Raw genomic sequence first — 25,448 nt, 5'->3', positions numbered from 1 at the left:
AACTCATAGAGACCCATAGAGCTCCATAGAACCCATAGAGCTCCATAGAACCCATAGAGCTCCATAGACCCCATAGAGCCCATAGAGCCCCATAGAGACCCCATAGAGACCAATAGAGACCCATAGAGACCCATAGAGCCCCATAGAGCCCCATAGACCCCATAGGAACCCATAGGGACCCATAGAGACCCATAGAGACCCCATAGAGACCTATAGGGACCCATAGGGACCCATAGAGACCCATAGAGACCCATAGAGACCTATAGGGACCCATAGGGACCCATAGAGACCCATAGAGACCCCATAGAGACCTATAGGGACCCCATAGATCCCATAGAGACCCCATAGAGCCCCATAGACACCCCATAGACCCCATAGAGACCCACAGAGACCCCATAGACCCCATAGAGACCCCATAGAGCCCCATAGGGATCCCATAGACCCCATAGAGCCCCATAGACCCCATAGGGACCCCATAGACCCCATAGAGCCCCATAGACCCCATAGAAACCCCATAGAGACCCCAAACCCCGCGGAGGGGGCGGAGCCAGCCCCTCCAACGCTTCCTATTGGCTGCCGCTTCCGCAGTGGGCGGGGCTAACAGAGAGCGCTCCCATTGGCCGCTGATAAAGAGAAGGCGGGATTAGCGCCATTGTAAATCCGCTTTCCTATTGGTTAACGAAACAGGGATGGGGGAGGAGTGATGGAGGAGGGAGCCAATAGGGTGGGAGGATGGGAGGGAGGGGGCGGGGCTTAAGGTGTAGTTGGCGGGAAACGGAGAGAGTGGGGTTATAGGGTGAGTTATGGGGTTTTATATGGGATTAATGGGGTTATATGGGATATATGGGGTTATATGGGGGGATATGGGGTTATATGGGGTTATATGGGGTTATATGGGGGGATATGGGGTTATATGGGGTTATATGGGGTTATATGGGGTTATATGGGGTTATATGGGGTTATATGGGGCTATATGGGGTTATATGGGGTTATATGGGGTTATATGGGGGGATATGGGGCTATATGGGGTTATATGGGGCTATATGGGGTTATATGGGGTTATATGGGGTTATATGGGGTTATATGGGGGGATATGGGGTTATATGGGGTTATATGGGGTTATATGGGATATATGGGGGGATATGGGGTTATATGGGGTTATATGGGGTTATATGGGGTTATATGGGGCTATATGGGGTTATATGGGGTTATATGGGGTTATATGGGGTTATATGGGGGGATATGGGGTTATATGGGGCTATATGGGGTTATATGGGGTTATATGGGGCTATATGGGGTTATATGGGGTTATATGGGGTTATATGGGGTTATATGGGGGGATATGGGGTTATATGGGGTTATATGGGGGGATATGGGGGGATATGGGGTTATATGGGGGGATATGGGGGGATATGGGGTTATATGGGGTTATATGGGGTTATATGGGGTTATATGGGGGGATATGGGGTTATATGGGGTTATATGGGGTTATATGGGGTAATATGGGGTTATATGGGGTTATAGGGGGTTATAGGGGGTTATATAGGGGGGATATGGGGTTATATGGGGTTATATGGGGGGATATGGGGGGATATGGGGTTATATGGGGTTATATGGGGTTATATGGGGTTATATGGGGGGATATGGGGTTATATGGGGTTATATGGGGTTATATGGGGTAATATGGGGTTATATGGGGTTATAGGGGGTTATAGGGGGTTATATAGGGGGGATATGGGGTTATATGGGGTTATATGGGGGGATATGGGGGGATATGGGGTTATATGGGGTTATATGGGGTTATATGGGGGTATATGGGGTTATATGGGGTTATATAGGGGGGATATGGGGTTATATGGGGTTATATGGGATATATGGGGTTATATGGGGGGATATGGGGTTATATGGGGTTATATGGGATATATGGGGTTATATGGGGTTATATGGGGTTATATCGGGGGATATGGGGTTATATGGGGTTATATGGGGGTATATGGGGTTATATGGGGTTATATAGGGGGGATATGGGGTTATATGGGGTAATATGGGATATATGGGATTATATGGGTTATATGGGGTTATATGGGGTTATATGGGGTTATATGGGGGGATATGGGGGGATATGGGGGGATATGGGGTTATATGGGGGGATATGGGGTTATATGGGGTTATATGGGGTTATATGGGGTTATATGGGGGGATATGGGGTTATATGGGGTTATATGGGGTTATATGGGGTTATATGGGGTTATATGGGGTTATATGGGATATATGGGGTTATATGGGGTTATATGGGGTTATATAGGGGGGATATGGGGTTATATGGGGTTATATGGGGTCATATGGGGTTATATGGGGTTATATGGGGTTATATGGGGTTATATGGGATATATGGGGTTATATGGGGTTATATGGGGTTATATGGGGGGATATGGGGTTATATGGGGGGATATGGGGTTATATGGGGTTATATGGGGTTATATGGGGTTATATGGGGGGATATGGGGTTATATGGGGTTATATGGGGGGATATGGGGTTATATGGGGTTATGGGGCCATCCTATAGGGTTATATGGGATATATGGAGTTATATGGGGTTATATGGGGTTATATGGGGTTACATGGGGTTATATGGGTTATATGGGGTTATATGGGGTTATATGGGGTTATATGGGTTATATGGGGTTATATGGGGTTATATGGGGTCATATGGGGTTATATGGGGGGATATGGGGTTATATAGGGGGGATATGGGGCCATATGGGGTTATGGGTCTATATGGAGTTATGGGGCTGTGTTATGGGGTTATAGGGTTGGGTTATGGGTCTATATGGGGCCATATAGGGTTATGGGTCTATGTGGGGTTATGGGGCCAGGTTATGGGTCTATATGGGGCCATATGGGGTTATGGGGCTATGTGGGGTTATGGGTCTATATAGGATTATGGGGCCATATGGGGCCATATGGGGTTATGGGTCTATATGGGGTTATGGGGTTGTGTTATGGGGTTATGTGGTTATGGGGTTATGGGGCTGGGTTATGGGGTTATGGGGCTGGCTTATGGGGTTATGGGTCTATATGGGGTTATGGGTCTATATGGGGTTATGGGTCTATATGGGGCCATATGGGGTTATGGGGCTATATGGGGTTATGGGGCCATATGGGGTTATTGGTTTATATGGGGTTATGGGGCCAAGTTATGGGGCCATATGGGGCCATATGGGGTTATGGGTCTATATGGGGTTATGGGGCCAAGTTATGGGGCCATATGGGGCCATATGGGGTTATGGGTCTATATGGGGTTATGGGTCTATATGGGGCCATATGGGGTTATGGGTCTATATGGGGTTATGGGTCTATATGGGACTATGGGGCCATATGGGGTTATGGGGCCCTAACCCCCTATTTCTCCCCCATAGATCCCAAATGTCCGTCCCCCCCCCAACCCCACAACGTCCCATTCGACCCCATAACCGGAGCCGGCTCCTGCAGCGCCCCATAGATGTGTGGGGCAGGGAACCCCATTGCGTTCTATGGGGTTATGGGGCCGGGTTATGGGGCCATATGGGGTTATGGGGTTGGGTTATGGGGCCATATGGGGTTATAGGGCCAGGTTATGGGGTTATGGGGCCAGGTTATGGGGTTATGGGGCTGGGTTATGGGTCTGTATGGGGCCATATGGGGTTATGGGGTTGGGTTATGGGGCCATATGGGGTTATAGGGCCAGGTTATGGGGTTATGGGGCCAGGTTATGGGGTTATGGGGCTGGGTTATGGGTCTGTATGGGGCCATATGGGGTTATGGGGCTGGGTTATGGGGCCATATAGGGTTATAGGGCCAGGTTATGGGGTTATGGGGCCAGGTTATGGGGTTATGGGGCTGGGTTATGGGGTTATGGGGCCATATGGGGCCATATAGGGTTATGGGGCCGACTTATGGGGTTTTGGGACTATGGGGCCAAGTTATGGGGTTATGGGGCCCTAACCCCCTATTTCTCCCCCATAGATCCCAAATGTCCGTCCCCCCCCCAACCCCACAACGTCCCATTCGACCCCATAACCGGAGCCGGCTCCTGCAGCGCCCCATAGATGTGTGGGGCAGGGAACCCCATTGCGTGGCGGCCCCACAAGGATCTATGGGGCTGCCCCATAAGAGACTGTACGACCCTAAAAAGGAGGGGAACTCCATCCAACAGTGCTTCCAACTTATGGGGCCGCTGGGAAAGGGATCCTATGGGACCGTGTATAAGGTTATGGGGTTCTATGGGGTGATATGGGGTTCTATGGGGTTATATGGGGTTATATGGGGTTATATGGGGTTCTATGGGGTTATATGGGGGGATATGGGGTTCTATGGGGTTCTATGGGGTTATATGGGCTTATATGGGCTTATACGGGGTTATATGGGGGGATATGGGGTTATATGGGGTTATATGGGGTTCTATGGGGTTATATGGGGGGATATGGGGTTATATGGGGTTATATGGGGTTATATGGGGGGGTATGGGGTTATATGGGGTTATATGGGGTTATATGGGGTTATATGGGGTTATATGGGGTTCTATGGGGATATATGGGGTTATATGGGGTTATATGGGGGGATATGGGGTTATATGGGGTTCTATGGGGTTATATGGGGATATCTGGGGTTATATGGGGTTATATGGGGATATGGGGTTATATGGGGAGATATGGGGAGATATGGGATATATGGGGTTATATGGGGTTATATGGGGGGATATGGGGTTATATGGGGTTATATGGGGTTATATGGGGGGATATGGGGTTATATGGGGTTATATGGGGTTATATGGGGGGATACGGGGGGATATGGGGTTATATGGGGTTATATGGGGGGATATGGGGGGATATGGGGTTATATGGGGGGATATGGGGTTATATGGGGTTATATGGGGTTATATGGGGGGATATGGGGTTATATGGGATTATATGGGGTTATATGGGGGGATATGGGGTTATATGGGATATATGGGGTTCTATGGGGTTATATGGTGGGATATGGGGTTATATGGGGTTATATGGGGCTATGGGGCCAGGTTATCGGGTAAATGGGGTCTTATGGTGCTATGGGGTGTGGGGCTATGGGGTCATATGGGGCTATGGGGTGTGGGGTGGGACCCCATAGTGAACCATAGGGACCCCATATGGCCCCATATTGCCACATAGAGACTCCATAGGGACCCATAGGGACCATAGAGACCCATAGGGACCCACAGTGCCCCATATTGCCCTATAGAGACCCCATAGAGACCCATAGGGAACCCATAGAGACCCATAGTGACCCATAGAGACCCTATAGAGCCCCATAGAAACCCCATAGACACCCCATAGAACCCCATAGAGACCCATAGAGCCCCATAGACACCCATAGTGTCCTATAGGGACCCATATTGCCCTCCTGCCTCCCATAGAGCCCCATATACAACCCATACAGCCCCATATTGCCCCATAGAACCCCATAGAAACACCATAGAGCCCCATAGAGCCCCATAGATACCCCATAGAGCCCCATAGATACCCATAGTACCCTATAGAGCCCCATAAAGCTCCACAGAACCCCATAGAGACCCCATAGACCCCATAGACACCCCATACTGCCCCATAGAGACCCCATAGAGACCCCATAGACACCCCATGCTGCCCCATAGAGACCCCATAGACACCCCATAGAGCCCCTTATTGCCCCATAGAAACACTAGAGACCCAATAGAGCCCCATAGACACCCCATAGATCCCCACAGACCCCATTGAGACCTCATAGGGACCCCATACTGCCCCATAGAGGCCCATAGAGCCCCATAGAGACCCCATAGACACCACATAGACCCTATAGGGACTCCATAGAGCCCCATAGACACCCCATAGAGCCCCATAGAGACCCATAGACACCCCATAGAGCCCCATAGAACCCCATAGACACCCATAGACACCCCATAGAGCCCCATGGACACCCCATAGAGCCCCATAGACACCCCATAGAGCCCCATAGATACCCCATAGAGCCCCATAGATACCCATAGACACCCCATAGAGCCCCATAGAGACCCCATAGAGCCCCATAGAGACCCATAGACACCCCATAGAGCCCCATAGACACCCCATATTGCCCCCCTGCCTCCCATAGAGCCCCATAGACACCCCATAGAGCCCCATAGACACCCCATAGAGCCCCATAGAGACCCCATAGAGCCCCATAGACACCCCATAGAGCCCCATAGAGACCCCATAGAGCCCCATAGAGACCCATAGACACCCCATAGAGCCCCATAGAGACCCCATAGAGCCCCATAGAGACCCATAGACACCCCATAGAGCCCCATAGAGACCCCATAGAGCCCCATAGAGACCCATAGACACCCCATAGAGCCCCATAGACACCCCATAGAGCCCCATAGAGACCCCATAGAGCCCCATAGAGCCCCATAGACACCCCATAGAGCCCCATAGAGACCCCATAGAGCCCCATAGAGCCCCATAGACACCCCATAGAGCCCCATAGATACCCCATAGAGCCCCATAGATACCCCATAGAGCCCCATAGAGCCCCATAGAACCCCATAGAGACCCATAGAGCCCCATAGAGACCCATAGAGCCCCATAGACACCCCATAGAGCCCCATAGATACCCCATAGAGCCCCATAGACACCCCATACTGCCCCATAGATACCCCATAGAGCCCCATAGAGACCCATAGACACCCCATAGAGCCCCATAGACACCCCATAGAGCCCCATAGACACCCCATAGAGCCCCATAGACACCCCATAGAGACCCATAGAGACCCATAGAGCCCCATAGACACCCCATAGAGCCCCATAGATACCCCATAGAGCCCCATAGACACCCCATAGAGCCCCATAGATACCCCATAGAGCCCCATAGACACCCCATAGAGCCCCATAGACACCCCATAGAGCCCCATAGACACCCCATAGAGCCCCATAGACACCCCATAGAGCCCCATAGAGACCCATAGACACCCCATAGAGCCCCATAGACACCCCATAGAGCCCCATAGACACCCCATAGAGCCCCATAGACACCCCATAGAGACCCATAGAGACCCATAGAGCCCCATAGACACCCCATAGAGCCCCATAGATACCCCATAGAGCCCCATAGACACCCCATAGAGCCCCATAGATACCCCATAGAGCCCCATAGACACCCCATAGAGCCCCATAGACACCCCATAGAGCCCCATAGTCACCCCATACAGCCCCATAGACACCCCATAGAGCCCCATAGAGACCCATAGAGCCCCATAGACACCCCATAGACCCCATAGAGACCCATAGAGCCCCATAGACACCCCATAGAGCCCCATAGACACCCCATAGAGCCCCATAGACACCCCATAGTGACCCACAGAGCCCCATAGACACCCCATAGAGCTCCACAGCATCCCCCTGCCCCCAATAGAGCCCCATAGAGCCCCATAGACTCAATGATTACCCCACTTATAGGTGCGCAGCCTTGTTGACGGCCGCCTTTACGCCTTGAAACGAACCAGCCGTCCATTCCGCGGCCCAGAGAGATCCCATAGAGCCCCATAGACACCCCATAGAGCCCCATAGACACCCCATAGAGCCCCATAGACACCCCATAGAGCCCCATAGAGACCCATAGAGACCCATAGAGCCCCATAGAGACCCCATAGAGCCCCATAGACACCCCATAGAGCCCCATAGAGCCCCATAGAACCCCATAGAGACCCCATAGAGACCTATAAAGCCCCATAGAGACCCCATAGAGGCCCATAGAGCCCCAAAGAGACACCATAGAGCCCCAAAGAATCCCATAGATACCCCATAGAGCCCTACCGAGCCCTATAGAGTCCCATAGAACCCCATAGACACCCCATAGAGACCCATATTGCCCCACAGAGCCCCATAGACACTCCATAGACCCCATAGAGACCCCATAGAGCCCCAAAGAATCCCATAGATACCCCATAGAGCCCTACCGAGCCCTATAGATTCCCATAGAACCCCATAGAGACCCCATAGAGCCCTATAGATACCCCATAGTGACCCATATTGCCCCATAGAGCCCCATAGACACACATAGTGACCTATAGACACCCCAGAGATCCCCATAGACCCCATTGAGACTTCATAGGGACCCTATACTGCCCCATAGAGACCCCATAGACACCCATAGAGCCCCGTAGACCCCATAGAGACCCCATAGAGCCCCTATATTGTCCCATAGAGCCCCATAGATCCCCATAGATCCCCATAGACCCCACTGAGATCTCATAAGGACCCCATACTGCCCCATGGAGACCCATAGATCCCCATAGAGCCCCATAGACACCCCATAGAGCCCCATAGAACCCCATAGAGACCCTATATTGTCCCATAGAGCCCCATATTGCCTACCTGCCCCCATAGAGACTCCATAGAGCCTCATAGAGATCTCATATTGTCCCATAGAGCCCCATATTGCCCCCCTGCCCCCATAGAGACCCTATAGAGCCGCATAGAGACCCCATATTGTCCCATAGAGCCCCATAGAGCCCCATAACCTCAATTATTACCCCACTTATAGGTGCGCAGCCTTGTTGACGGCCGCCTTTACGCCTTGAAACGAACCATCCGTCCATTCCGCGGCCCAGAGAGATCCCATAGAGCCCCATAGACACCCCATAGAGCCCCATAGAGCCCCATAGACACCCCATAGAGCCCCATAGACACCCCATAGAGCCCCATAGAGTCCCATAGACACCCCATAGAGCCCCATAGACACCCCATAGAGCCCCATAGAGACCCATAGAGACCCATAGAGCCCCATAGAGACCCATATTGCCCCATAGAGCCCCATAGACCCCATAGGGACCTCATACTGCCCCATAGAGACCCCATAGAGCCCCATAGACACCCCATAGAGCCCCATAGATACCCCATAGTGACCCATATTGCCCCATAGAGCCCCATAGACACCCCATAGGGACCTCATACTGCCCCATAGAGACCCCATAGAGCCCCATAGATACCCCATAGACACCCCATAGAGCCCCATAGAGACCCATAGAGCCCCATAGACACCCCATAGAACCCTATAGAGCCCCATAGACACCCCATAGAGCCCCATAGTGACCCATTTTGCCCCATAGAGCCCCATAGAACCCCATAGACACCCATAGAGCCCCATAGAGCCCCATAGACTCAATTATTACCCTCCTTATAGGTGCGCAGCCTGGTTGACGGCCGCCTTTACGCCTTGAAACGAACCAGCCGTCCATTCCGCGGCCCAGAGAGATCCCATAGAGCCCCATAGACACCCATAGAGCCCCATAGACACCCCATAGAGCCCCATAGATACCCCATAGAGCCCCATAGATACCCCATAGAGCCCCAAAGAGACCCCATAGAGCCCCAAAGAATCCCATAGATACCCCATAGAGCCCTACCGAGCCCTATAGATTCCCATAGAACCCCATAGAGACCCCATAGAGCCCTATAGATACCCCATAGTGACCCATATTGCCCCATAGAGCCCCATAGACACACATAGTGCCCTATAGACACCCCAGAGATCCCCAAAGACCCCATTGAGACTTCATAGGGACCCTATACTGCCCCATAGAGACCCCATAGACACCCATAGAGCCCCGTAGACCCCATAGAGACCCCATAGAGCCCCATAGAGACCCCATAGAGACCCCATAGTGACCCATTTTGCCCCATAGAGCCCCATAGAACCCCATAGACACCCATAGAGCCCCATAGAGCCCCATAGACTCAATTATTACCCCACTTATAGGTGCGCAGCCTTGTTGACGGCCGCCTTTACGCCTTGAAACGAACCAGCCGTCCATTCCGCGGCCCGTCGGACCGGCACCGGGCTTATCTGGAAGCCATCCGCCATATCAAAGCGGGTCGGAACCAGAACTGCGTCCGATTATGGGCTGCGTGGGAAGAAAGGGGGCACTTCTACCTCCAGATCCAGCTGTGTGAATGGGGCAGCTTAGCAATACCCCACCCGGCCACTAGGGGGAGACAGAGAGGCAATGGGACTCAATGGAGGCAGCCCATGTGGGGCTGGAGGTTGAGGGCTTATCTGTGGGATTTATTGGGGGCTTTGTGGGGTCTCCATAGGGCCAAGATGGCGCACGGGGACGTGAAACCCAGCAACGTGTTGTTGGATGGGGGGAGGTGTTTGTTAGGGGATTTTGGGGGGGGGGGAGGGGGGGGTGGGGGGCGGTATGAGGCACCGGAAATGGAGGCATTGAGGCCCAAGATGGCCGCCGGGAGACCAGAAGTGATGGAGCCGGAAATGGAGGACGTGAGGGCCAAGATGACGGCCATGAGACCGGAAGTGATGGGGGAGGAAATAGAGGCCTTGAGGTCCAAGATGGCGGCCAGGAGATCCAAGATGGCGGCCGGGAGACCGGAAGTGATGGGGGAGGAAATGGAGGCCTCGAGGTCCAAGATGGTGGCAGAAATGGAGGCCTTGAGGCCCAAGATGGCCGCCAGGAGACCAGAAGTGATGGAGCCGGAAATGGAGGACGTGAGGGCCAAGATGGCGCCGGAAATGGAGGCCTTGAGGCCCAAGATGGCGGCCATGAGATCCAAGATGGCGGCCGGGAGACCGGAAGTGATGGGGGAGGAAATGGAGGCCTTGAGGGCTAAGATGGCAGCCAGGAGACCGGAAGTGATGGAGGAGGAAATGGAGGACGTGAGGGCCAAGATGACGGCCAGGAGATCCAAGATGGCGGCCGGGAGACCGGAAGTGATGGGGGAGGAAATGGAGGACATGAGATCCAAGATGGTGGCAGAAATGGAGGCCTTGAGGCCCAAGATGGCGGCTGGGAGACAGGAAGTGATGGAGCCAGAAATGGAGGACACAAGGGACAAGATGGCGGCTGGGAGACCAGAAGTGATGGAGCTGGAAATGGAGGACACGAGGGCCAAGATGGCGGCCAGGAGATCCAAGATGGCGGCTGAGAAACCGGAAGTGATGGAGCCAGAAATGGAGGCCTCGAGGTCCAAGATGGCGGCCATGACACCGGAAGTGAGTGCCATGAGACCAAAAATGGCAGCCATGATGGCAGAAATGGCGGCCATGACACCAGATATGGCGACCATGATGGCGGGGCATGGAGAGGAGGCGGCCATGACACCAGAAATGGCGGCCATGATACCAGAAATGGCGGCCATGACACAGGAAGTGGCAGCCATGACACCAGAAATGGCGGCCATGATGGCGGGGGATGCAGAGGTGGCGGCCATGACACCAAAAATGGCAGCCATGACGCCAAATATGGCGGCCATGACATCAGAAGTAACGGCCATGACACCAAAAATGACGGCCATGACACAGGAAGTGGCGGCCATGACGCCGGAAGTGGCAGCCATGACACCAAATATGGCGGCCATGACGGCAGAAATGGCGGCCATGACACCGGAAGTGGCAGCAATGACACCAGAAATGGCGGCCATGATGGCGGGGGACGCAGAGGAGGCGGCCATGACACCGGAAGTGGCAGCCATGACACCAAATATGGCGGCCATGACACCGGAAATGGCGGCAATGACGCAAAAAATGGCGGCCAGGATGCCGGAAATGGCGGCCATGACACCGGAAGTGGCAGCCATGACACCAAATATGGCGGCCATGGCACCAGAAATGGCGGCAATGACACAAAAAATGGCGGCCAGGATGCCAGAAATGGCGGCCATGACACAGGAAGTGGCAGCCATGACACCGGAAGTGGCGGCCATGACACCAGAAATGGCGGCCATGACACCGGAGGTGACTGCCATGACACAGGAAATGGCGGCCATGACACCGGAAGTGGCGGCCATGACACCGGAAGTGGCGGCCATGATGGCGGGGGATGCAGAGGAGGCGGCCATGACACCGGAAGTGGCAGCCATGACACCAGAAATGACGGCCATGACACCGGAAATGGCGGCCATGATGGCGAAAATGGCGGCCATGACACCGGAAGTGGCAGCCATGACACCAAATATGGCGGCCATGACACCGGAAATGGCGGCAATGACGCAAAAAATGGCGGCCAGGATGCCAGAAATGGCGGTCATGACACCGGAAGTGGCAGCAATGACACAAAAAATGGCAGCCATGACACCGGAAATGGCGGCAATGACACCAGAAATGGCGGCCATGACACCGGAAATGACGGCCATGATGGCGAAAATGGCGGCCATGACACCAGAAATGACGGCCATGATGGCGAAAATGGCGGCCATGACACCGGAAGTGGCAGCCATGACACCAAAAATGGCGGCCATGACACCGGAAGTGGCGGCCATGACACAGGAAATGGCGGCCATGACACCGGAAGTGGCAGCCATGACACCGGAAGTGGCAGCCATGACACCGGAAGTGTCGGCCATGATGGCGGGGGAGGCAGAGGAGGCGGCCATGATGGCGGACGTGTTCAGCCTGGGGCTGACGGTGGCCGAGGTGGCGCTGGGGGAGCTGGCGGCCGACGGGGACACGTGGACGGAGATCAAACGGGGGAGGCTGCCACTGTGCCTTATAAAAGGTGGGTCACATTGGGTCCCTATATCTCTATGGGCTCCCTATGGGGTCCCTATATCTTTATGGGGTCCTTATGGGGTCCCTATATCTCTATGGGGTTCCTATGGGGTCCCTATATCTCTATGGGGTCCCTATATCTCTATGGGGTCCCTATATCTCTATGGGGTCCCTATGGGGTCCCTATATCTCTATGGGGTCCCTATATCTCCCTATGGGGTCCCTATACCTCTATGGGGTCCCTATATCTCCCTATGTGTTCCCTATATCTCCTTATGGGGTCCCTATATCTCCCTATGGGGTCCCTATATCTCTATGGGGTCCCTATGGGGTCACTATATCTCCCTATGGGGTCCCCATATGCCCCTATGGGGTCCCAGTGTCTCCCTATGGGGTCCCTATGGGGTCCCTATATCTCTATGGGGTCCCTATATCTCTATGGGGTCCCTATATCTCTTTATGGGGTCCCTATATCTCTACGGGGTCCCTATATCTCTATGGGGTCCCTATGGGGTCCCTATATCTCTATGGGGTCCCTATATCTCTATGGGGTCCATATGGGGTCCCTATATCTCTATGGGGTCCCTATATCTCCCTATGGGGTCCCTATGGGGTCCCTATATCTCTATGGGGTCCCTATATCTCTATGGGGTCCCTATATCTCCTTATGGGGTCCCTATGGGGTCCCTATATCTCTATGGGGTCCCTATATCTTCCTATGGGGTCCCTATATCTCTATGGGGTCCCTATGGGGTCCCTATATCTCTATGGGGTCCCTATATCTCTATGGGGTCCCTGTGGGGTCCCTATATCTCTATGGGGTCCCTATATCTCTATGGGGTCCCTGTGGGGTCCCTATATCTCTATGGGGTCCCTATATCTCCCTATGTGTTCCCTATATCTCCTTATGGGGTCCCTATATCTCCTTATGGGGTCCCTATATCTCCCTATGGGGTCCCTATATCTCTATGGGGTCCCTATGGGGTCACTATATCTCCCTATGGGGTCCCCATATGCCCCTATGGGGTCCCAGTGTCTCCCTATGGGGTCCCTATGGGGTCCCTATATCTTTATGGGGTCCCTATATCTCCCTATGGGGTCCCTATATCTCTATGGGGTCCCTATATCTCTATGGGGTCCCTATATCTCTTTATGGGGTCCCTATATCTCTATGGGGTCCCTATATCTCCCTATGGGGTCCCTATGGGGTCCCTATATCTCTATGGGGTCCCTATATCTCTATGGGGTCCCTATATCTCCTTATGGGGTCCCTATGGGGTCCCTATATCTCTATGGGGTCCCTATATCTTCCTATGGGGTCCCTATATCTCTATGGGGTCCCTATGGGGTCCCTATATCTCTATGGGGTCCCTATATCTCTATGGGGTCCCTGTGGGGTCCCTATATCTCTATGGGGTCCCTATATCTCTATGGGGTCCCTGTGGGGTCCCTATATCTCTATGGGGTCCCTATATCTCCCTATGTGTTCCCTATATCTCCTTATGGGGTCCCTATATCTCCTTATGGGGTCCCTATATCTCCCTATGGGGTCCCTATATCTCTATGGGGTCCCTATGGGGTCACTATATCTCCCTATGGGGTCCCCATATGCCCCTATGGGGTCCCAGTGTCTCCCTATGGGGTCCCTATGGGGTCCCTATATCTTTATGGGGTCCCTATATCTCCCTATGGGGTCCCTATATCTCTATGGGGTCCCTATATCTCTATGGGGTCCCTATATCTCTTTATGGGGTCCCTATATCTCTATGGGGTCCCTATATCTCCCTATGGGGTCCCTATGGGGTCCCTATATCTCTATGGGGTCCCTATATCTCTATGGGGTCCCTATATCTCCTTATGGGGTCCCTATGGGGTCCCTATATCTCTATGGGGTCCCTATATCTTCCTATGGGGTCCCTATATCTCTATGGGGTCCCTATGGGGTCCCTATATCTCTATGGGGTCCCTATATCTCTATGGGGTCCCTGTGGGGTCCCTATATCTCTATGGGGTCCCTATATCTCTATGGGGTCCCTGTGGGGTCCCTATATCTCTATGGGGTCCCTATATCTCCCTATGTGTTCCCTATATCTCCTTATGGGGTCCCTATATCTCCTTATGGGGTCCCTATATCTCCCTATGGGGTCCCTATATCTCTATGGGGTCCCTATGGGGTCACTATATCTCCCTATGGGGTCCCCATATGCCCCTATGGGGTCCCAGTGTCTCCCTATGGGGTCCCTATGGGGTCCCTATATCTTTATGGGGTCCCTATATCTCCCTATGGGGTCCCTATATCTCTATGGGGTCCCTATATCTCTATGGGGTCCCTATATCTCTTTATGGGGTCCCTATATCTCTATGGGGTCCCTATATCTCCCTATGGGGTCCCTATGGGGTCCCTATATCTCTATGGGGTCCCTATATCTCTATGGGGTCCCTATATCTCCTTATGGGGTCCCTATGGGGTCCCTATATCTCTATGGGGTCCCTATATCTTCCTATGGGGTCCCTATATCTCTATGGGGTCCCTATGGGGTCCCTATATCTCTATGGGGTCCCTATATCTCTATGGGGTCCCTGTGGGGTCCCTATATCTCTATGGGGTCCCTATATCTCTATGGGGTCCCTGTGGGGTCCCTATATCTCTATGGGGTCCCTATATCTCCCTATGTGTTCCCTATATCTCCTTATGGGGTCCCTATATCTCCTTATGGGGTCCCTATATCTCCCTATGGGGTCCCTATATCTCTATGGGGTCCCTATGGGGTCACTATATCTCCCTATGGGGTCCCCATATGCCCCTATGGGGTCCCAGTGTCTCCCTATGGGGTCCCTATGGGGTCCCTATATCTTTATGGGGTCCCTATATCTCCCTATGGGGTCCCTATATCTCTATGGGGTCCCTATATCTCTATGGGGTCCCTATATCTCTTTATGGGGTCCCTATATCTCTATGGGGTCCCTATATCTCCCTATGGGGTCCCTATGGGGTCCCTATATCTCTATGGGGTCCCTATATCTCTATGGGGTCCCTATATCTCCCTATGGGGTCCCTATATCTCTATGGGGTCCCTATATCTCTATGGGGTCCCTATATATCCCTATGGGGTCCCTATATCTCTATGGGGTCCCAATGTCTCCCTATGGAGTCCCTATATCTCTATGGGGTCCCTATATCTCCCTATGGGGTCCATATGGGGTCCCTATATCTCTATGGGCTCCCTATGGGGTCCCTATATCTCCCTATGGGGTCCCTATATCTCCCTATGGGGCCCTATATCTCCCTATGGGGTCCCTATAGGATCCCTATATCTCTATGAGGTCCCTATGTGGACCCTATATCTCCCTATGGGGCCCCGGTGTCTCCCTATGGGGCCCTATATCTCCCTATGGGGTCCCTATAGGATCCCTATATCTCTATGGGGTCCCTATGGGGTCCCTATATCTCTATGGGGTCCCTATATCTCCTTATGGGGTCCCTATGGGGTCCCTATATCTCTATGGGGTCCCTATATCTCCCTATGGGGTCCCTATATCTCTATGGGGTCCCTATATCTCTATGGGGTCCCTATATCTCTATGGGGTTTCTATGGGGTCCCTATATCTCTATGGGGTCCCTATATCTCTATGGGGTCCCTATGGGGTCCCTATATCTTTATGGGGTCCCTATATCTCCCTATGGAGTCCCTATATCTCTATGGGGTCCCTATATCTCCCTATGGGGTCCATATGGGGTCCCTATATCTCTATGGGCTCCCTATGGGGTCCCTATATCTCCCTATGGGGTCCCAGTGTCTCCCTATGGGGTCCCTATATCTCTATGGGGTCCCTATATCTCCCTATGGGGTCCCTATATCTCTATGGGGTCCCTATATCTCCCTATGGGGTCCCTATGGGGTCCCTATATCTCTATGGGGTCCCTATATCTCCCTATGGGGTCCCTATGGGGTCCCTATATCTCTATGGGGTCCCTATATCTCCCTATGGGGTCCCTATATCTCCCTATGGTGTCCCTATGGGGTCCCTATATCTCTATGGGGTCCCTATATCTCTATGGGGTCCCTATATCTCCTTATGGGGTCCCTATGGGGTCCCTATATCTCTATGGGGTCCCTATATCTCCTTATGGGGTCCCTATGGGGTCCCTATATCTCTATGGGGCCCCTATATCTCCCTATGGAGTCCCTATATCTCTATGGGGTCCCTATGGGGTCACTATATCTCCCTATGGGGTCCCTATATGCCCCTATGGGGTCCCAGTGTCTCCCTATGGGGTCCCTATGGGGTCCCTATATCTTTATGGGGTCCCTATATCTCCCTATGGGGTCCCTATATCTCTATGGGGTCCCTATGGGGTCCCTATATCTCTATGGGGTCCCTATATCTCTATGGGGTCCCTATAGGATCCCTATATCTCTATGGGGTCCCTATGAGGACCCTATATCTCCCTATGGGGTCCCTATATCTCTATGGGGTCCCTATATCTCTATGGGGTCCCTATATCTCCCTATGGGGTCCCTGTATCTCTATGGGGTCCCTATAGGATCCCTATATCTCTATGGGGTCCCTATGTGGACCCTATATCTCCCTATGGGGCCCCAGTGTCTCCCTATGGGGCCCTATATCTCCCTATGGGGTCCCTATAGGATCCCTATATCTCTATGGGGTCCCTATGGGGACCCTATATCTCCCTATGGGGTCCCTTTGGGGTCCCAGTGTCTCCCTATGGGGCCCCATTGTGCCCCTATGGGGCCCTATATCTCCCTATGGGGACCCAATATCTCCCTATGGGGTCCCTATGGGGCCCCAATGTCTCTCTATGGGGACCCTATATCTCCCCATTGTGCCCCTATGGGGCCCTATATCTCCCTATGGGGTCCCTATAGGGTCCCATTGTGTCCCTATGGGGTCCTTATGGGGTCCCTATACCCCTATGGGGCCCCATTATGTCCCTATGGGGCCCTATAGGATCCATATTCTGCCCCACAGCTCTCCCCCCGGACCTGGTCCCGTTGCTGTCGGCCATGTTGGATCCTGACCCACGGCGCCGCCCCACGGCGGGATCCCTATTGAGGACGGAGCCCATGAGGAGGGCGGCCAGATGGCGGCCCTATAGCCGGCTATTGGATGTGGGGCTCAGGAGGGGGGCCAGCATCATACAGGTCAGACCCATAGAGACCCATAGAGACCCATAGAGACCCATAGCTGCCCTATAGAGACCCATAGAGACCCATGGAGACTCATAGAGACCCATAGAGACCCATAGCTGCCCCATAGAGACCCATAGAACCCCATAGCTGCCCCATAGAGACACATAGCTGCCCCATAGAGACCCATAGAGACCCATTGAGACCCATAGACTGACCCATAGCGGCCCTATAGCCGGCTATTGGATGTGGGGCTCAGGAGGGGGGCCAGCATCATACAGGTCAGACCCATAGAGACCCATAGAGACCCATAGAGACCCATAGAGACCCATAGACTGACCCATAGAGACCCATAGACTGACCCATAGCGGCCCTATAGCCGGCTATTGGATGTGGGGCTCAGGAGGGGGGCCAGCATCATACAGGTCAGACCCATAGAGACCCATAGAGACCCATAGAGACCCATAGAGACCCATAGAGACCCATAGAGACCCATAGACTGACCCATAGCGGCCCTATAGCCGGCTATTGGATGTGGGGCTCAGGAGGGGGGCCAGCATCATACAGGTCAGACCCATAGAGACCCATAGAGACCCATAGAGACCCATAGAGACCCATAGACTGACCCATAGAGACCCATAGACTGACCCATAGCGGCCCTATAGCCGGCTATTGGATGTGGGGCTCAGGAGGGGGGCCAGCATCATACAGGTCAGACCCATAGAGACCCATAGAGACCCATAGAGACCCATAGAGACCCATAGAGACCCATAGAGACCCATAGACTGACCCATAGCGGCCCTATAGCCGGCTATTGGATGTGGGGCTCAGGAGGGGGGCCAGCATCATACAGGTCAGACCCATAGAGACCCATAGAGACCCATAGAGACCCATAGAGACCCATAGAGACCCATAGAAACCCATAGAGACCCATAGCTGCCCCATAGAGACCCATAGAGACCCATAGCTGCCCCATAGAGACCCATAGAGACCCATAGACTGACCCATAGCGGCCCTATAGCCGGCTATTGGATGTGGGGCTCAGGAGGGGGGCCAGCATCATACAGGTCAGACCCATAGAGACCCATAGAGACCCATAGCTGCCCCATAGAGACCCATAGAGACCCATAGAGACCCATAGAGACCCATAGCTGCCCCATAGAGACCCATAGAGACCCATAGAGACCCATAGAGACCCATAGACTGACCCATAGCGGCCCTATAGCCGGCTATTGGATGTGGGGCTCAGGAGGGGGGCCAGCATCATACAGGTCAGACCCATAGAGACCCATAGAGACCCATAGAGACCCATAGAGACCCATAGAGACCCATAGCTGCCCTATAGAGACCCATAGAGACCCATAGAGACTCATAGCTGCCCCATAGAGACCCATAGAGACCCATAGAGACCCATAGAGACCCATAGACTGACCCATAGCAGCCCTATAGCCGGCTATTGGATGTGGGGCTCAGGAGGGGGGCCAGCATCATACAGGTCAGACCCATAGAGACCCATAGAGACCCATAGACTGACCCATAGAGACCCATAGAGACCCATAGAGACCCATAGAGACCCATAGAGACCCATAGAGACCCATAGCTGCCCCATAGAGACCCATAGAGACCCATAGACTGACCCATAGCGGCCCTATAGCCGGCTATTGGATGTGGGGCTCAGGAGGGGGGCCAGCATCATACAGGTCAGACCCATAGAGACCCATAGAGACCCATAGAGACCCATAGAGACCCATAGACTGACCCATAGCGGCCCTATAGCCGGCTATTGGATGTGGGGCTCAGGAGGGGGGCCAGCATCATACAGGTCAGACCCATAGAGACCCATAGAGACCCATAGAGACCCATAGAGACCCATAGACTGACCCATAGCGGCCCTATAGCCGGCTATTGGATGTGGGGCTCAGGAGGGGGGCCAGCATCATACAGGTCAGACCCATAGAGACCCATAGAGACCCATAGAAACCCATAGAGACCCATAGAGACCCATAGAGACCCATAGAGACCCATAGAGACCCATAGAGACCCATAGAGACCCATAGACTGACCCATAGAGACCCATAGAGACCCATAGAGACCCATAGAGACCCATAGAGACCCATAGACTGACCCATAGCAGCCCTATAGCCGGCTATTGGATGTGGGGCTCAGGAGGGGGGCCAGCATCATACAGGTCAGACCCATAGAGACCCATAGAGACCCATAGAGACCCATAGAGACCCATAGACTGACCCATAGAGACCCATAGAGACCCATAGCTGACCCATAGAGACCCATAGAGACCCATAGACTGACCCATAGCGGCCCTATAGCCGGCTATTGGATGTGGGGCTCAGGAGGGGGGCCAGCATCATACAGGTCAGACCCATAGAGACCCATAGAGACCCATAGAGACCCATAGACTGACCCATAGAGACCCATAGAGACCCATAGAGACCCATAGAGACCCATAGAGACCCATAGACTGACCCATAGCGGCCCTATAGCCGGCTATTGGATGTGGGGCTCAGGAGGGGGGCCAGCATCATACAGGTCAGACCCATAGAGACCCATAGAGACCCATAGAGACCCATAGAGACCCATAGAGACCCATAGCTGCCCCATAGAGACCCATAGAGACCCATAGAGACCCATAGCTGCCCCATAGAGACCCATAGAGACCCATAGACTGACCCATAGAGACCCATAGAGACCCATAGAGACCCATAGAGACCCATAGACTGACCCATAGAGACCCATAGAGACCCATAGACTGACCCATAGCGGCCCTATAGCCGGCTATTGGATGTGGGGCTCAGGAGGGGGGCCAGCATCATACAGGTCAGACCCATAGAGACCCATAGAGACCCATAGAGACCCATAGAGATCCATAGCTGCCCTATAGAGACCCATAGAGATCCATAAAGACCCATAGAGACCCATAGCTGCGCCATAGAGACCCATAGAGACCCATAGCTGCCCCATAGAGACCCATAGAGACCCATAGCTTCCCCATAGAGACCCATAGAGCCCTATAGTGACCCATAGCTGCCCCACAGAGAACCATAGCTGCCCCATAGATACCCATAGAGTCCCATAGAGACCCATAGAGACCCATAGCTGCCCCATAGAGACCCATAGAGACCCATAGCTGCCCCATAGAGACCTATAGTCACCCATAGCTTGCCCCATAGCTGCCCCATAGAGACCTATAGCTGCCCAATAAAGACCCATAGAGCCCTATAGTGACCCATAGCTGCCCCATAGAGACCCATAGAGCCCTATAGTGACCCATAGCTGCCCCATAGAGACCTATAGTCACCCATAGCCTGCCCCATAAGTCCCCCCACATCACCCCCCAGCCCCATAACTCCCCCCATAGCAGCCCCACATCACCCCACACTTTCCTTCCTCCCTCCCCATCCAGAGCTGCATGGCCGCCCTATGGCACCTGTGGGCCTCGCTATGGGGCTGGGCTATGGGGCAGAGCTCCCCTATCACCCCACCCCACAGCCCCCTCCGGCCCCACATCGACCCATGGGATGAAGAAGAGGAAGAGGAAGAGGAGGAGGCGCCGTGGGGCTACAGCCCCCATTGGAGGTGAGATCTATGGGGCAGATGTGGGGCGCTGCCCCATAGCGTGGACCCACCCCCAAGCCCCATAGATTGACCCCATTGTTCCCATGCAGCCCCACAACCTTCGGCCCCATAGACACCCCACGGCATCGCGGGAAGCCATTGAGGTGAGTGCTGCCCCATAGCTGCCCCATAGACACCCCATAGGTACCCCATAGAGACCCATAGAGCCCTATAGTGACCCATAGTTGCCCCATAGATACCCCATAGCTGCCCCATAGAGACCCATAGAGCCCTATAGTGACCCATAGTTGCCCCATAGAGACCCATAGTGACCCATAGAGACCCATAGCTGCCCCATAGAGGCCCATAGAGCCCTATAGTGACCCATAGCTGCCCCATAGAGACCCATAGAGCCCTATAGTGACCCATAGTTGCCCCATAGAGACCCATAGTGACCCATAGAGACCCATAGCTGCCCCATAGAGGCCCATAGAGCCCTATAGTGACCCATAGCTGCCTTATAGAGACCCATAGAGCCCTATAGTGACCCATAGTTGCCCCATAGAGACCCATAGTGACCCATAGAGACCCATAGCTGCCCCATAGAGGCCCATAGAGCCCTATAGTGACCCATAGCTGCCCCATAGAGACCCATAGAGCCCTATAGTGACCCATAGTTGCCCCATAGAGACCCATAGTGACCCATAGAGACCCATAGCTGCCCCATAGAGGCCCATAGAGCCCTATAGTGACCCATAGCTGCCCCATAGAGACCCATAGAGCCCTATAGTGACCCATAGTTGCCCCATAGAGACCCATAGTGACCCATAGAGACCCATAGCTGCCCCATAGAGGCCCATAGAGCCCTATAGTGACCCATAGCTGCCCCATAGAGACCCATAGAGCCCTATAGTGACCCATAGTTGCCCCATAGAGACCCATAGTGACCCATAGAGACCCATAGCTGCCCCATAGAGGCCCATAGAGCCCTATAGTGACCCATAGCTGCCTTATAGAGACCCTATAGAGACCCATACCTGCCCTATAGAGGCCCATAGAGACCCATAGTGACCCATAGACACCCCATAGCTGCCCCACATCTGCCCCATATTTGCCCCATAGATACCCCATAGATACCCCACATCTGCCCCATAGCTGCCCTATAACCCTGCCCCATAGCTGCCCCATAGCTGCCCCATAGATACCCCATAGATACCCCACATCTGCCCCATAGCTGCCCTATAACCCTGCCCCATAGCTGCCCCATAGCTGCCCCATATCTGCCCCATAGATACCCCACATCTGCCCCATAGCTGCCCTATAACCCTGCCCCATAGCTGCCCCATAGCTGCCCCATAGATACCCCATAGATACCCCACATCTGCCCCATAGCTGCCCTATAACCCTGCCCCATAGCTGCCCCATAGATACCCCATAGCTGCCCCATAGATACCCCATAGATACCCCATAGATACCCCACATCTGCCCCATAGCTGCCCTATAACCCTGCCCCATAGCTGCCCCATAGATACCCCATAGCTGCCCCATGGAGACCCCACATCTGCCCCATAGCTGCCCCATAGCTGCCCCATAGATACCCCATAGATACCCCACATCTGCCCCATAGCTGCCCTATAACCCTGCCCCATAGCTGCCCCATAGCTGCCCCATATCTGCCCCATAGATACCCCACATCTGCCCCATAGCTGCCCTATAACCCTGCCCCATAGCTGCCCCATAGCTGCCCCATAGATACCCCATAGATACCCCACATCTGCCCCATAGCTGCCCTATAACCCTGCCCCATAGCTGCCCCATAGATACCCCATAGCTGCCCCATAGATACCCCATAGATACCCCATAGATACCCCACATCTGCCCCATAGCTGCCCTATAACCCTGCCCCATAGCTGCCCCATAGATACCCCATAGCTGCCCCATAGATACCCCATAGATACCCCATAGATACCCCACATCTGCCCCATAGCTGCCCTATAACCCTGCCCCATAGCTGCCCCATAGATACCCCATAGCTGCCCCATGGAGACCCCACATCTGCCCCATAGCTGCCCCATAGCTGCCCCATAGATACCCCATAGATACCCCACATCTGCCCCATAGCTGCCCTATAACCCTGCCCCATAGCTGCCCCATAGCTGCCCCATATCTGCCCCATAGATACCCCACATCTGCCCCATAGCTGCCCTATAACCCTGCCCCATAGCTGCCCCATAGCTGCCCCATAGCTGCCCCATAGATACCCCATAGATACCCCACATCTGCCCCATAGCTGCCCTATAACCCTGCCCCATAGCTGCCCCATAGATACCCCATAGCTGCCCCATGGAGACCCCACATCTGCCCCATAGCTGCCCCATAGCTGCCCCATAGATACCCCATAGATACCCCACATCTGCCCCATAGCTGCCCTATAACCCTGCCCCATAGCTGCCCCATAGCTGCCCCATATCTGCCCCATAGATACCCCACATCTGCCCCATAGCTGCCCTATAACCCTGCCCCATAGCTGCCCCATAGCTGCCCCATAGATACCCCATAGATACCCCACATCTGCCCCATAGCTGCCCTATAACCCTGCCCCATAGCTGCCCCATAGATACCCCATAGCTGCCCCATAGATACCCCATAGATACCCCATAGATACCCCACATCTGCCCCATAGCTGCCCTATAACCCTGCCCCATAGCTGCCCCATAGATACCCCATAGCTGCCCCATAGATACCCCATAGATACCCCATAGATACCCCACATCTGCCCCATAGCTGCCCTATAACCCTGCCCCATAGCTGCCCCATAGATACCCCATAGCTGCCCCATGGAGACCCCACATCTGCCCCATAGCTGCCCCATAGCTGCCCCATAGATACCCCATAGATACCCCACATCTGCCCCATAGCTGCCCTATAACCCTGCCCCATAGCTGCCCCATAGCTGCCCCATATCTGCCCCATAGATACCCCACATCTGCCCCATAGCTGCCCTATAACCCTGCCCCATAGCTGCCCCATAGCTGCCCCATAGATACCCCATAGATACCCCACATCTGCCCCATAGCTGCCCTATAACCCTGCCCCATAGCTGCCCCATAGATACCCCATAGCTGCCCCATAGATACCCCATAGATACCCCATAGATACCCCACATCTGCCCCATAGCCCTGCCCTATAACCCTGCCCCATAGCTGCCCCATAGATACCCCATAGCTGCCCCATGGAGACCCCACATCTGCCCCATAGCTGCCCCATAGAGACCCCATAGCTGCCCCATAGAGACCCCATAGCTGCCCCATAGCTGCCCTATAGATACCCCATATCCCTGCCCCATAGATCTGCCCCCTGTCTCCCCACAGCCCCCCCAATGGCAGCCCCACATCTATGGGGCACCTGCGTCGCACCCTGACCTTCGACGAAGACTGAGTTCTGATTGGCTGAAATCACGGACACCCCGCTTCTGATTGGCCAAACGACGCCACGATGCTTCTGATTGGACTGCGGGCCGGGCTCGCGTTCTGATTGGCCGAAGTAACGGCAGCGACGCCTCTGATTGGTCGAGGAGAGTCGGTTGGATCCGCCAATCAAATCACTTCAAATCACTGCGACCTGGGGGGGGGGGGGGGGGCGTGGCCAAAAGGAAGCCCCGCCCACTCCCAACCCCCTTCAATCTCATTGGCTGCAGCCAGGCTGCTCTATTTGCATGATCACGCCCCCTCGATTTGAATAAATCATTAATATTCATGAGCATGACCCTCCCCCCCCCCATTGACCCTCCGCTTTCCAAGATGGCCGCCCCCACCTCACACACACTTCCGGCTTAACTTCCGCATCCCGATCACGTGGTCCCTCCACTTCCGGTCCCGCCCCAACCCATTTCCGGTGTGGCTTCCCGTCACGTGATTCTCCCCCCCCCCCCCTCCAACTTCCGGCCGTCACTTCCGGAATGGCAGAATCAAGATGGCGGCCGAAGCTCATTCAGCCCCATAGATGGGGATGGGACCGGATCTATGGGGCTGGGACCGGATCTATGGGGCTGAGACCCCCTTATGTGGGGCTGAGACCCCCTTATGTGGGGCTGAGACCCTCTCTATGGAGCTGGGATCCCATCTATGGGGCTGAGACCATCTCTATGGGGCAGAGACCCTCTCTATGGGGCTGGGAACCCCCCTATATGGG

General features: G+C 54.0%; 1 protein-coding gene across 5 annotated transcripts; it reads left to right on the top strand.

Annotated features, from left to right (window-relative positions):
- Positions 1-744: 744 nt before the first annotated feature.
- LOC107307737 (uncharacterized) lies at positions 745-25,016 on the top strand. 5 transcript variants are annotated; one of them, XM_085517964.1, is made up of 7 exons: positions 3,926-4,249; positions 9,790-10,451; positions 10,935-12,541; positions 17,527-17,699; positions 21,106-21,278; positions 21,368-21,421; positions 24,629-25,016. In XM_085517964.1, the coding sequence occupies exons 1-7, from the start codon at positions 3,965-3,967 to the stop codon at positions 24,693-24,695; spliced, it is 3,021 nt and encodes a 1,006-aa protein (XP_085374090.1). In that variant the 5' UTR covers positions 3,926-3,964; the 3' UTR covers positions 24,696-25,016. The 5 variants fall into 5 exon arrangements, 4 of the variants coding, with proteins under 4 accessions (XP_085374092.1, XP_085374089.1, XP_085374090.1 ...); XM_085517966.1 differs by lacking the exon at positions 3,926-4,249 and adding an exon at positions 745-796 and having other exon boundaries at positions 9,790-12,541; XM_085517962.1 differs by having other exon boundaries at positions 3,936-4,249; positions 9,790-12,541.
- The last annotated feature ends 432 nt before the right edge of the window (positions 25,017-25,448 follow it).

This window comes from Coturnix japonica, chromosome 17, assembly GCF_054131305.1.
Source record: "Coturnix japonica strain WE chromosome 17, WE-NBRP24, whole genome shotgun sequence".
In the NCBI taxonomy this organism is placed as follows: Eukaryota; Metazoa; Chordata; class Aves; order Galliformes; family Phasianidae; genus Coturnix; species Coturnix japonica.
Note: the sequence above shows the minus strand (reverse complement) of the source record. Positions and strands in the feature narration are given on the sequence as shown.

What these genes read in the sequence shown, in the direction of transcription:
- LOC107307737 (XM_085517962.1), top strand. Translation starts at nt 3,965, where the DNA reads ATGGGGTTATGGGGCCCTAACCCCCTATTTCTCCCCCATAGATCCCAA. An exon ending in GGGGGGCCAGCATCATACAG is followed by an intron (nt 17,700 to 21,105) that starts GTCAGACCCATA and finishes CTCCCCATCCAG; the next exon opens with AGCTGCATGGCCGCCCTATG. An exon ending in GGCTACAGCCCCCATTGGAG is followed by an intron (nt 21,279 to 21,367) that starts GTGAGATCTATG and finishes GTTCCCATGCAG; the next exon opens with CCCCACAACCTTCGGCCCCA.